The sequence below is a fragment of the Bombus huntii genome, chromosome 13 (genome assembly GCF_024542735.1).
Source record: "Bombus huntii isolate Logan2020A chromosome 13, iyBomHunt1.1, whole genome shotgun sequence".
NCBI lineage: Eukaryota > Metazoa > Arthropoda > Insecta > Hymenoptera > Apidae > Bombus > Bombus huntii.
This window is the reverse complement of record NC_066250.1, coordinates 816883-831041: the sequence shown is the minus strand read 5'-3', so window position 1 is coordinate 831041 and position 14159 is coordinate 816883. Positions and strand designations below refer to the sequence as shown.

The window sequence follows — 14159 nt, the reverse complement described above, 5'->3', positions numbered from 1 at the left end:
ATTACGTTCGATGTTCTCTATGTTTTCCATACATATATTTAAAAGTACACGTCCCGTTATTACATTTAAATCCACTCTCCTTACTGCTATAACGATGACTCATGATTTTATTATCCCGCAACGCGCATGATTGCTAAGGTTCGGATAAAAAAATAATTTCATGCAAATTATTACCAAGTGAACAACTTGTAATATAATTTTACCGTTAAGATTTTACTGAAATTATCGTGGAAATGGTCGAGTTTCCTCTATGTCGGATACTAAAAACCATCGCTAATACATGGTTAATTCACACTTTCATTTGCTCGTCCCTCGTAATTTACTCCAATCATTATGATTTTCCTACGACCACGTTTCACTTCTATCGCTGTAATTTCATATATTTTATTCATACGCACAAAGGTTTCTAACTTTATGTATAAACTTTAATCGATTCGGCATGTACGCTCTTTAACGAGACCATTGTATTAAGAGGAATCCTTCTAAAGCGATTAACCTACAGATTTCGTTCTCCCTGCCAATGGCACGAACAAAATTTAAACCTACGCTAAAAGTGTTATAAGAGAAAGTTTAACGTTAGAAAGTACACGGTATATAATTAATCGCGATTAAAATTGAATCGAAGATAGAATAAGCCTATTATGTGATTTTAAATTTTAAAAATCCACGTTCAATTTGTTAGGTATATTTAAGAATTTAAATTGGTCATCGTTTGAAAATTTGAAATTAGCCTCCTGACAGTACCAATCATGCTTTTCTAGTAGGTACTTTTATCCAAATTCAATTATCAAAAACCATCTAAAAGAATCACGGATTTGCCGTAATACAATTAAAATGGATGCTACTATTGTTACGATTACAATCATAGTAGTGTCAGAGTATAGTTACATAGGTACGTAAAATTATATGCATGACGTTATGCCGGTGATAATATGCGAGTGAAACATGGCTTTGGTTTACACGTTTCTGTCAGGCGGATTTTGCTCGTTTCATTTCACGGATACCTTCGAATTGTCACAAAACGATGCGAAACAATTTTGTTTTATAAATACATTATAACCGTTGTATTTTTTAATTACTATGCTATCACGGTACACCAACTTCCGAGAGAAAGGCCAGTGATTCTCATCCTTCGTCGTTAGATGAAACTATCGATTTTCTATTTCGTTTCCATCGAAACATCGCGTCTTAAATAATCTAAAAACCGGCCACAAAGTAGGGAGGAAATTACCAAATAGCTTCTTATAATTTCTAGTAGATACGAATCTCTTACGATCAATTTATTACAGACCGATTTAATATATTACATTTATTTTGTAGATTAATTCGTAATAATTATTGCAAGGAATGTACGAAAGAAAATGATGAGAAGCGAGGAAGGAATTAATTGCTCCGAAATTGGTCGGCTCTTCCTCCAAAGAAAATCCTCATTTTAATTAATAAATTGACCAGAGATTCTATCGCTATAAATACACCGTTCTATGCTGTATAATCATTGAATCTCTTCCTGTTCAAGAGACTCGTGTTCGTAATTATTTGCGCAATCGTTACGCGACTTGACGTTAAACGTTACACGTTTACACAGTTGGCTTAATCGTGGCTATTACACGTAAAAATTCGCGTTATTACGTTGCACGTGACCCATTGCGTTCGAATTTAATTGTAGTATCGTTGTTGGTTGCGCAAATCGTGTCTGAATGCGCTCAACCAGCACCGGAAGTAAAAGCAAATTTCGCCAAGAACGAAGCTTCTTTGTACGACTATAATAAAATACTCGTATGAAATTGCTCGATGCGAAGAAATTGAAATTCGTCGACTACGATCGCTCGTCGCGAGGCTAGCTTGGTAGGTACGAAACAGATTTTGGTACGACGTAAAATATTTATAGAGAAGGAGAAAATTTTCAACGCGATCTCAACCGACAACGTTATATCGGCGCGCCGTCGACATCGGCGAATATTCGAAATTCGTACGAAAATTATTACAAGTCATTGGATCGAATTAGCGAATGTTAAAGATCTATTTTTAAATATTTATATTCGTACCTATCAGGATAATTTCTCTCGTTACGTGCATATGCATTTTACTTTCAGCGTAAAGTGAAATCGCGTATTGTTTGCTGACCGGAGAATTAATTTTCGAAACTTTTTAAATTTGTTCGAAAGAAAAAAGCAGAAAGAGAAGAGAAAGGTGGTTTAAAATTATTAATAGGCATTCTACTTAACGCTGGAGAGTAATTTTTATAATACATCGTATTTTTATTATACTTTCATCGCAATTCCAGAAAATGTATTCGCTAGTTCGAAATTTCGAAAATATTAGCATATTTTAAGCCGAGTTCGTCGGATATGGAGCGAAATTTGCTTAAATAGCAGATTGATCCTTATCGCTGGGAAAGAATGCCGAGTATTTTCAGCAACATTTTATTTATAACTACCGCTATGGGAACCGGTTTTTCGGAAGAAAAGGCAAAGAAGCTTGAATCATTCGGTTCCTGCAAAGAACGATGAATCACGCGTTGCATAGTTTGCGGGATTAAAGCGAATTTATTGAAAGTTTCTCGCCAGTCAAATGGCAACTCTATCGAACAAAGAAAGCAGATAATATTCTTGTTCCGACGTACTTACATATATTCGCAATACGGTCGAGTTCGTTGAACGTCGAATTAGAATTTCCTCCAAACTTGAAATCGCAAGGAGCTCTATACGCTCGTTTATGATTACAACGGTCTCTGCGACATCTGCTGTCATGAATTTTCCACGTGGAAAACGATACGACGGGGAGTGTGTAGGCAAAACGGCGAAGAAATTTTCGTGCGACGACGCAAGAGGGCATAACGGTACACTGTGCGGTCGCAGGGAACAATGATCGACCTCGACTCGCCTGACTTGGCGAATAAACTGAAATTGCACGGCGCGAGGAAGATTAACAGCCATCGTGATTCCGTCATTCGCGAAGCCTCTTCGTCAGAGACGACGATTTTCCGCCTATATTCGTTAAAGCATGGCCAACTATTTATAACCGGAACGCATGGAAAAGCGTAATCGCGCACAGTTTCCTCTAACGAGTCGGTTGCGTTCGACTGGAATTACTCGCGCGAGCCGTACGACGAAATCCTTTCGGCTCCACGTTCTTTCAATTTTATTTCCAGCGATTGTTTAAATATATATCCAAATAAATCAGATCAATTTCTTACGCTCTGGAACTACGATACTCGCGAAAGAATATAATACTGGACAAGGGAAAGGTCTGTGTAACTCACCCTCCATAACATACACAATGGACCCAACATCTCCTTCGCGAATGATGGTTGAACCTGCCGAGAAGGTAACAGGATACATGCAGTCCACGATCTCGCGGATTTGCGTCAGCTCCAAGTTCTTCATGAAGTCATTATCCAAAATGGCTGCTTTGATCAGATCACGAGACCTACGAAGGAAAAAAGAGTCAGACACCTTTTTGTCAAAGGTTTCCCTTTTAATCGTAAGAAGATTATTAGAAACGTCGCTTCGAACGAGGCTGATTTGGAGAAAAAAAAAAAAAAAAAAAAAACGAGAAAAATGATAAGAAAAAGTTCACAAATTCCGATGAATATTCATCCGTTAGATCGGGGTACTAAATCCGATTAATCGATAAGAATGGAACTGAAAATTAAGATAAAATAAAAAGTAAAATAAAAAGCGTTATCGCCACTCTAAATAAACGCAAAAAGTGTTTGACGTATACCAGGCTATCTTCTTGCATACTTGTTCAGTAAACAACTTGCGGCCTGTAACAGGTGCACCGTGATAAACACGGTTCGGTACTTTTGATGTTGCACTTGCAAAATAAACGCGAATATTACCATCGTAACGTCATATCCTTAACGTTAAACGTCTTACGTAGACATTTAATGCGAAAATTGCTACGAAGATTTCTACGACTTCTTCCTGACTGACTTGTTCTAACTTCTTTTTCTTCCATATCAATTGTTGCAAGAGACAAAACTTATTATCCTACGTGCGACTCGTCTAATAAATAATCGCGAATAATCGCGTAGTACATAAAACAGTCGTGTTTGGAATTTACTCGTTATTTCGCTTAAAAGTGCGTACGAATCGCCAAGCAAACTAATTTTCCAACCTTACTTTACGACAAAATCGTGGTTTTCTAAATGTTTAAGCGCTCTAACGGAACAATGGAAAGTTTAAAGAATACAGCGTTTGGAAAGTTGCACGAGTGTCACCTACGACCGATCGAACAGAGTCGTCGACGAAAGAGGTTAGTTAAGAAACGACACAGGTAAAGTTAACGAAGCCACGTGTCGTGAATTAAAAGTATCCTGAATGTAACACTCTGTCACGTAGTTGCGCGGTGAATGCGATTTGTATAGGTGAAACCATGACTCGAAATTGCGCAAGGAACGACCAAATTTCACTCTTAACGATGTTAACGTTGTACGGTGATCGTTGAGTCATCGATCTCTCTATATATGGCCTTCGAATCGATAACAATGATAGATTAGTGGAATATTAGTACGAAATTTCGAATCGAATACATTCGACTAGATAGATCGGCTATCGACGCTTTAACACGAGGAACCGTGCCAGTTTCCTTTGCGATAATGTAAAATGTTTTTTCCTTCGAACGATAATATGGTCAAACAGGGAGTTAAAAATCAGTTCAAGAGGGAGTCTACCGTGTCGTTGTTTGTTCTACACTCGATACAGATAAATTTCAGACGATAACTTTTCCTCGATACACGGCGATAAGTAGGTGAAAATCGCGTTAGAACGGAACAAAAAGTGACGAATTCTTTGTACCTTTGCGGTTTCTGAAACTTGACGATTACCCGGCTGTCTTTGGTAAGTGGTTCGGCTGAAATTGCCTGTCTTTTGGATCTCTGACCCGGCCCGATAGCACCAGAGGCCAAACTGAAATCGACGATTTGCCGGAACTTGTCGATCTCGTTTTGGAGGTAACGAATAGTGGCATCCCGTTCTTCCAATGCTTTCTCCAGTATCTCGATTACATCGTCGCGACGTCTAAGAGCTTGCGTCCTCTCGTACAGTAATCGTTTCAGATCTCGTATCGAATCCATGATCAGAAAGATTTCCCACTGTCGTTCGCTTTAATTGAGATTCGTCTGTTCTTGAGATTTTCCTCTTGCAGTTGGTATATGCGTCGTGCACCGAGATTCCGATGATTCCCTATCTTCGACGATCCTTGTACTTCCACTTCCACTGCTGGTTTCTGTTTCTCATTGGACCATTCTTAGTACACGTTGTAATTTTTAAAACGTTTCCCTTGCCTTTTCATTAAAATATTTTTTATCCGACAACGTTTCCTTTAACGACGGTTTTATCATCGAATCTTTCTCTTTTCTTTTTCAAGCGTTCGTTCTTTACATGTTCGAGCTTTATGATCGCCGAGGGTTGGAACGAACGTTTGCTCTGCCGGATTGGCAAAGATTCGAGCGTTCAAAGGTGTTCGATCGTTGGGTGAGTTATTCCATCTCAAGTGTATGGAAAGGTACTTTTAAACTAAATATAGATCTTCAGAAAGCAAAAGTATCGTCAAACAATCGAAACTCCGATATATTATATCTTCGAAGATAGCTATCTGTTTAAAGAACGGCGATACGAAGCGAATTTAAATCGTATACTCGCTAACAATAAGATAAGGTTGCAATATACTCTCGTACTTTCTAACTCGTATCACACTTTGAAAACGACTCCTAACAATTCTATCCACCTTCTCTGATTAGACAGCTGATTGCGAGACGGTAGCTTTTTTCGACTACATGATCTTTTTCAAACGTTACTTCTACTCTCTATACTATCGCTATCAAAAGCAAATGAAGCTAAGTAGATTAAATTCCTACCGATGAAGATGAATTAGAAACGTACGATTCACACGATAGACATTTAATTGGACGGAAAGGCAAATTACACAAGATTATTAGAAGTAGAATGTTAGAAATCGATTGATCTACTTAGAATCCCCGTACAAGATAACGATCTATTTTAAAACTGGCATTGACTCCGACGGCTGAGAGAGTGTGGACGCGTGTTGTATATTATCTTAAAATCGAACACCGATAAGCGTAAATTTTAGATATTGTTCTAATAATTACGCTACCTCCGTTGCTTACAACGATTCCATCAAAGATATAATAATTCTCAATTATTTCATAAATACAGCGAAACAGCTAATTATTATTAAAGCGGAACGATAGAAAACTCGTCGTCCTTTAAATCGACGAAACAGTAGACGAAACAGTAGACGAAACAGATGCAACTAACATTTTTACCTAAGCAAATATTTCTACGAAATCAGGTTTACGTTAAACAACGAGAAACTATAAGTTACTATAATGACGTGTTACGTAATCATCTTTAAAAAAGATTGTGTAACGAAAAAATTGACTGTTTTATTGGACAGCGTATTTTTTACCTTTTGCATCAATTTGTTCAAGCACGATGCTAGGTATCGCGATTATATAATGGCAATTTGAAACGTCGAGGCGTTCTCGAGCATCTCGATAGTACCGAGGTAGGTATGTGGGCATAACACTTTCGAAAATAAGAATGGAATAACAATGATCGACACCTTCAGCGACTGTCTGTGTTTAGCAAGCGTTCTTTCTCAATTAGAATTAGAAACGAACGGTTTGTTTTGAAATCGTCCGAGAAAAAACCAGCTGGTCCATTTTAATTCATCAACGAATCGCCAATACCAACGAAGTAATTGGTTTTAAGTTCTCCGTCTTTGCATATACGCGTAGGTATATTTCCATATGGCTAAAATTGTTTGTTTTTCTAAAAGATACAAGTAGAATAAGATTATCGCGGGAATAATTTTCAACAGAGATAGGGACGAAAGAATAACGTGAATGAAGATCTTTATCACCGTGAAGTGGCAATGTTTCCAGTCACTTCGTATGTTATATCGAAACGTTGTATCTGCTAAACAATAGAAAATATTTCAGACACCAACAATCGATAAATATACACCGAAAGAAAATTGCAATGGTAACGAATCGTCTATAGAAATTTATATTACGTTTATTTCGTAGCGGTTAGCATAAACGTGTAATATCATTATTTGTATTATAAGTTTATCGATTGAAATTTATAACAAAGAAAATTTCGTGACTTAACGTTGTTTTTAAGGCAGCTACCTTTTCTTTATCTTTATACGAAGTATCACTATTTTCGCACAAAATCCCACGGGTCACCGTAGTCACCTCTCTAACACGATCCTGACAAATCGTCAACAACGTTCACGAAATTTACATAAATTTTAAATAAATTTTCTCTCGATACGATACACTTTGCCCTTCTCTTCTTTATTCGCAAAATACTGAACACTTCTGAACGCAAGAACTTAAAATTATAAAATGGCGCAATCGTACCATTCTTCCACCGAGTGCTCGATCGTTCGAAGAATTTACAAATAAATATCACCAACATCAAATTTAATAACTGTGTACATACACGGAATTATATATGTGTACAGATATCGATTTGTTCGATCGATCGCGAATGATAGTGGCTTGGTCGTAGAACCGTCACTTGCAAGAGTCTCCGTCGAACTGACAAGAAAGGCCGTAGATTTGATCGAAAGAACTCGATGCTTCGTGAACGATGACCGTCGATTAGCGCGAGGTTGGATGTAAAAAAGGGACTGTCTTAATTATACGTTAATAATGAAACGTAGCTAATGTCTATTTAATGGTGGCCTGGGAATCGATGCGATATTCCGTGCCCGTGATTAACGATCGAATGCCAAGGGTAGAGAAATTTCTAATTCAACTCTTAACGTCAGATCCTTGCATTTCCTAAGGAACAAATTTCTGGATCGTAAGTAGTCAGTTAGCGTGCTACGTTGCAAAATTGTCTTTAATTTCTTTTAATGAAATGCAATAAGCTTATACGCGACTCGAATTAACAACAAATTAGTAGATCATCGATGTAGATTAATCGATATTAATTCGTGGTACTTTCCATTTACCATATTTGATAACGTATTTCATGTAGAAATCGACCAATGTTTTAATATAAAACACGATTATTTATTTAATTTAAGCAACGAAATAATCAATGCGGTTTGTCATTGATTATTTCGAAGGTACGGGGATGTTCCATTTGTTTCACGCGAACGATTTCATTTGTTCGTTAAAGGTAATTCGAAGAATCGACGAATCGACTAGGTCGATCGTTTGAATCCGCACAAGTCCACGCCAACGACGTTATTCGTTAGACAAATCAACAAGAATCTACAAATATCGTATCTTTTATAATTTTTAAATCCGCGTTACGTTACTCGAACCACCGTCGCTCGTAAGGACGAGAAACAAGGATTTCGAATACTTTGCGATTTCATATATCAAATACATTACACTGTCGCCACTGTTTATTAAATTAACTAAAGAAAACGACATATGAACTACGGATACAGATGCGAGGTATGTACCGAGAAGGTGCGAACAACACCTCAGACGTTGAACGCGAAACTGGACGGAAAGGACCAAGCCGAAGAGACTACGATCGCGTAGGGCGAGAGACTAACGAGAAACTCGAGTTCGCGCACGGTCTATTTTTGAGATATAATCGCGACTCGCGCTTCCTCGAACACAGAACGCGCTAGCGTACACACGCGAAACTACCAGTCAGCACGTCGACCTGGCTGCGACGTATTTCGAAAATGGTCCCCTTTCACCTAGCCTATTGCTCGTCTAGCATTCGCGATCAGCCTTCGCGGCGATCCGATCTATCGTTTCGGACAATTTCACCGATTTTCCCGACCGATTTCGATCGACCGATGGATCGTCGCGACCGAAACTACGCCGAGGAATGCAAAGGGATCGTCGCAGTCGCAACGAGTCGCTACATCGTCAACCCTCTATGGCGCCATGTGACACGAAAGGAACACACCTTACACGTATATCTATGATCACGTACCGAGCCGTTAAAAAATTCATTTAACGTCGTTGCCTGTCACGTTTCAGTTATGTGCGCGATTTTCTTCGCACCTCATCTTCTTTCGTTTATTTTTACACTGACAGGAGCAGAGAGAGAGAGAGAGAGTGGCTGAAAGGTTACTGACTCCAAAAATACCAAAGATGTAACGATCCTTATAAAAAAATATTAACACCGTTGTCAAAAATTTTAAAAAATTGTTTAATTATTATAGGCGTATAAGGATGCTAGAGATAGCAGTTCCATCAAAACATGTTTGAAAAAGATACGAGAAACGCGAACGTATACACACGTATTTAAGTCGTATAACAGGGAAAAGACATAAGTTAATACACGACTTAAGAAATGGTACGTATCTACTCCATGTGGCATTATAATAGGAAAGAACAAACTATTATACTGTGTTACATCACACAGAGTAGACTGTTTCAAAAACCTGTACAGGGGACAAGATCGATGGCTTAATTAGAATGCCTCTCTCGTACGAGCAGTGACACAAATGATACAAGATATCCCTTTATTTTTAGAACAACGCTGGCAAGAAAACGAGGCTTTTTAATGATTTTAATAAAAAGAAGATATCAGGCCATTAATACCAGCGAGCGAAGGAATCATTAACCGATCTATCATTTTCGCGTGAATACCGCAATCGCAACACATCATTTCCCGGCCGCTGCTTCGCAAGCACGAGATTTCTATTTATAGTGTATCGCGTGTACGATAAATAAAAAAGATTATTAATAGTATCTATAGCATTATCATTAACTCTCGATTAATTGCGAGTGTCGCTGAGTTATAGATGGACGACAGTTTAGATTAGAACTACGTTTAGGTATTTAATTTTAGGTTTGGGCAAATTTGAAATAAAGATAAATATCTCACAATTATCATCCTGATTTTATGCTAATTTATGAATATACATTATAATTATTATCTTACGCACTCGATTATAATTATCATCTAAGGATTCTTCACTACAAATTCGTCAAATATAAATAATTTATGAATAAACGAGTTAAGATTTTACAGAGGGGCAACGTTCTTTGGTTTTACAATTTATATAATATGTGCAATTAACATATAGCAGCGAATTGTATATTGTGATTTCGTAAGTCTATAATAGCCGAGCAATTGTTCATTGTTTTTTTTTCCTTACGAAACACCGCGGAAAATCATTGACAAGAAATTACTGCTTCTAGGTCATTATTGGTTCTACTACACGAACGATCAGCCAGGCGACCATAATTGCTCGTTACCATTTTTAGAAATATACATCTATACGTATCTGTTTTTTTATATTCAGGTGCAAAGTTTTATTGCTTTTCTAACGTCGCGAGACAATCTTCTTACGCTCGGGATCTTGCCAAAGTAGATAGTTTATTCGCTCAAGAACCAGATACGTTCTTTCTCTTAAATTGCGTTTATTACCAAAATTAAACTATTACGATAGAATATCAGTGTTTGCCGCGTAGTATCGTTTAACGACTACGGCTATCGACTATAAAATACCTGTTGAAATACCTATGACCCATGGGCCCATGACCATTCGAAAGATCAAGCAGCGAAATTTGTATCCTACGACATTCGTGCCAAATTACAGAGCTAAAAATGATTCATAATTGCCATAATCGCGACTTCTAATCGCGAGTTCTGGACACGGTTGTCCATAAAGAGTAGAATTTGCGTTTCATAAACCTCGTGCTTTGCAGAAAAACGCTGGCACTGTTCCGACGAGGATGTACGTGGTCTCGAAACGAGACCTTGCCTCGTTTTTCGAAACCGTATCCACCACGCAATACGACGAGACGATCGTTTGTTTCGTTTGTTTGTTTGCACGTAGTCCACGATCTCGCGAATACACCGTCCAACCATCGCGGGACGTCCCGTTTGAATTATTTAAACGGCGTCCACCGAAACCTTCGCATTTCCGTTTCGTAATCGCGGCTGCGCAGCCGCACGAATGGTCACCGGGGGATGTTAGCTGAAATCCGACATCATTTTGCAAGCATCTTTGATCGGTCAGGAATTCGCTCCATGTGATCTTCTTTGCGGTTTCGCATATTTTTACATTTTATTAAAGTATCAATTTCCTTCTCTTTCGAAAGCGATGGAAATTTCGTTTCACCGATCGTTTCTTCTGCGGATCTCGTTGTCGAATCACCGAGGATACAGTGTATCGGGGCTCGTCGATTTACTTCGTCAAACGTTGAAACGAGGAGGCGTGGTCCTTAATATAAAATGGTTAAATTAATCTCGTGCACGAGACGTATCCGTTGCGATCGGACATTGGCGTAGGCCTATGGAATTTCGTTTGAAAAATATGGAAATTTCGAAGTTGAACGTCCGAAACGGACAGGATCTTTTAGCAGAAACAAGTAAAAATCTGCCAGCTGCCATTACCCATGACCAAATCGTAATTATTAATGCAACAAACGTCACGGTAACGACATTAGATGGATTCGAGTAGTCGATGAAACGACGCGATAAAATATTTTCGCGCTACGATAGAATATCGGTACACGTATTAAAAATTTCCAATGGCCAATTAGAAACTTACTTAGCCGCCCTCGTTCCGCCGCGACGACGAAAACGGTTAATCGACGGCCAAGGTTGGCTCAAACTATTCGATCCTCTTGCAAACTGGATGTTCAATCATGAAACGTATTGTAAATTTAGATATGCAATTCTGTCGTATAATTCGCTTGCTTTCATCGTTTCATTCTATCGGATAAAAGAACTTGATATACTGCCAACTTAGTCTAGTCAAATACAAAGGGACACTCGATCAATGAGACTATTGTACGAGTCAACGATCGAAAGCAAATGCTAATCTCCAACTAACATCGTAGATCATTGGATACACTTAAAGGTACGTAGCTACAAAGGTATATGCTACCTTTTTATACCGAAAGAGCGAGAATAGCTGAAAGGTTGAAGCACATACCGCGTATTTCACAATTATACTAAATTCGTAAGATTTTAATTCAACCAAAGATAAAAGATTTATTTCTCTTTTTATAAACGTCCCTGCGATACCGTTACCAGCCGATTCCGACGAAGATATAGAGTCATCGCGAGCAGCAGGGTATTTTTTTACGATAAGATCAACGGCGAAGAGTTCACCCACCGTAGGTCGTATTCTTGTCACAGTAGATGAAGCGGGAAACGCGTTGCACCTTCACGGACGGTTAAACCGTAATACGGCGAGAAACGCGTATTATACCAAAGCTGGTAGCAAATCGATTCATTTTCAAACGGTTTAACCGGTGCATCAGCCAATTGCACCAACAGATACGTATATACGATAACGGTTTTAATGAAAACTTTGACTATTTTTATTGCGACGCGAAGCGATTCCACGCGATAAATGCGTGTGAATATCGAACGAACGCGGCTGGAATCAGCTTACCGTCCAAGTTCGTTGCTCTCGGAAACGATATTCAGATAAAAGCGCTTCTTCCCAGCTTTCGTTCGCCTTTGTTCGCCAGACTTTGCCTTTATTTATTTAACAAGTAGCTCTACCGATACAGTAGTACATTCGCTGATATGTTGTAAACTTTTGTTCTTCCGTTGACACTGACAAATTTGATACTAAACCTACGTCGAAGTCGCAGTTCACGAAGAAGCCAATCGAAGTTAATGTTAATCGTTGCATGGAATTAACGGCACGAAAAGCGAAAATAATTGGTGAAATTAACGGTGGAAGTTTTCATGTCATGAAAAGTGTAACAGTATACGAACCCGTTTCCTCGTCGAGCAAGTTGGAAAGCGAAAGCGACACTTCTGATGCGTGAAATAAAATATGCACGAACAAGTTATACGTCCTTGATCGACTATATAGAAAAAGTGTGATCGGAAGACGGGAAAGAGCCTTGACAAACGACGAACCAATGACATATGCAAACCTTACACGCTTCAAAAATTGAATAAAGCTATAAATAATAGGAAAATAAAAAGAAATCTACAATACATTCGATTTAAGGTTGTTGATAAATTTCTACGACAATCCGGCTAATTCCTGGCATTGAAATGACAAATCAAACTTCGAAATAAAAAGATATTAGTAAGCTAAGTTTTATAGCTAATTCAATTTGCAACAAATGTCGTAATACTCGTTACACGTGTAACTGTACGAAACCCTATGATATTTATGAATACATAGGAAATTTCGTAACGTGTGCCGAATCGAGGCGATACATCGCCCAAGGCATCTCCCCAGAGTTTGACCCCCCTTTGAATATTGGCAAAAGTGACACGGGTAAATGGAACAACTTCCCTTCTCCCACCTACACGTGTACCTCTAAAACGTTACGTAACGTTTGGTCTCCGGGCTGTTACCAAAGAATACAGGTAATTTCTCGTCTCATAGGTCCGTCCATTTGACCTCGATCTACTGGACCGATGTACATAAATACATACATATATGCAATGGGTGTAGAAAGTATTCGTACAACTCTTCAAAACAGAATAACTTTATTTAAAATGGGACCAAACGACTTGAATCTTTCTTTTTTTTTCCTTTTTCAAAAATCGTTGTTATCGAACATACTACTTGTTGGATGAAACTGAATAAAACGGGAAAGAAGGAAAGGCACGTGCATTAATTTCGTTAATAACATCCATTAATCTTAACGAAGATCGGATCGTTAATTGTTAAATTAAGCTTTCTTGTGCAACAAGTTTTTACGAAACAAAGCTACTGTGACGTGTAATGTTTTAATTGATAAATATGTGTCAAACTTTTATCGCGTGCAACGTTATCTTCGAGTAAATATCGCCTGTTGTATCGATAGTATAGTATAGTATAAATTTAGTATCAATAACATGAAGGAATTCGTCTGAATTAACTATGAATGAAACTAACAATTTATAAGTCCCCTTGTTTTTCGAAATGTCCTATAATAAAAAAGGTAACGAATAAAAATCATTTCGATATCAACGTTTTATTTTTCATATTATATGGTTCGAAATCTGAAATAAGTTAAAAAAGAAAAAGATTCCAATTGCGAGGAACGAAAGAGTAGAGTGGATCGGCCGATGAGAATTCACGATGTATTTCGCACGTACCGACGGAGCGCGATCGAAAACACAATTTGCAGGGAGCAACAGGTGGAGGAGCAGAAAGTGAAATATGCTCGCGAGAAGGCGCCACTGTTCAATGACGATATCTCGAGGAGGCGCTAATTCGTTCGTTCG

General features: G+C 38.3%; 1 protein-coding gene across 2 annotated transcripts in view; it reads right to left on the bottom strand.

The window, feature by feature from the left end:
• LOC126872510 (cGMP-dependent protein kinase, isozyme 2 forms cD4/T1/T3A/T3B) overlaps positions 1–14159 on the bottom strand; it is a 54925-nt gene that overhangs the window by 23080 nt on the left and 17686 nt on the right. Inside the window, exons 1-2 of one of the 2 annotated variants that reach the window (XM_050632575.1) lie at positions 4803–5281; positions 3263–3429 (exon numbers count right to left, since the gene is read on the bottom strand). In XM_050632575.1, coding sequence (XP_050488532.1) covers positions 3263–3429; positions 4803–5080 — 445 coding nt within the window. In that variant the 5' untranslated portion in view covers positions 5081–5281. Of the gene's footprint in view, positions 1–3262; positions 3430–4802; positions 5282–14159 lie in introns of those variants that run through there. The other variant, XM_050632574.1, reaches the window with a different exon arrangement.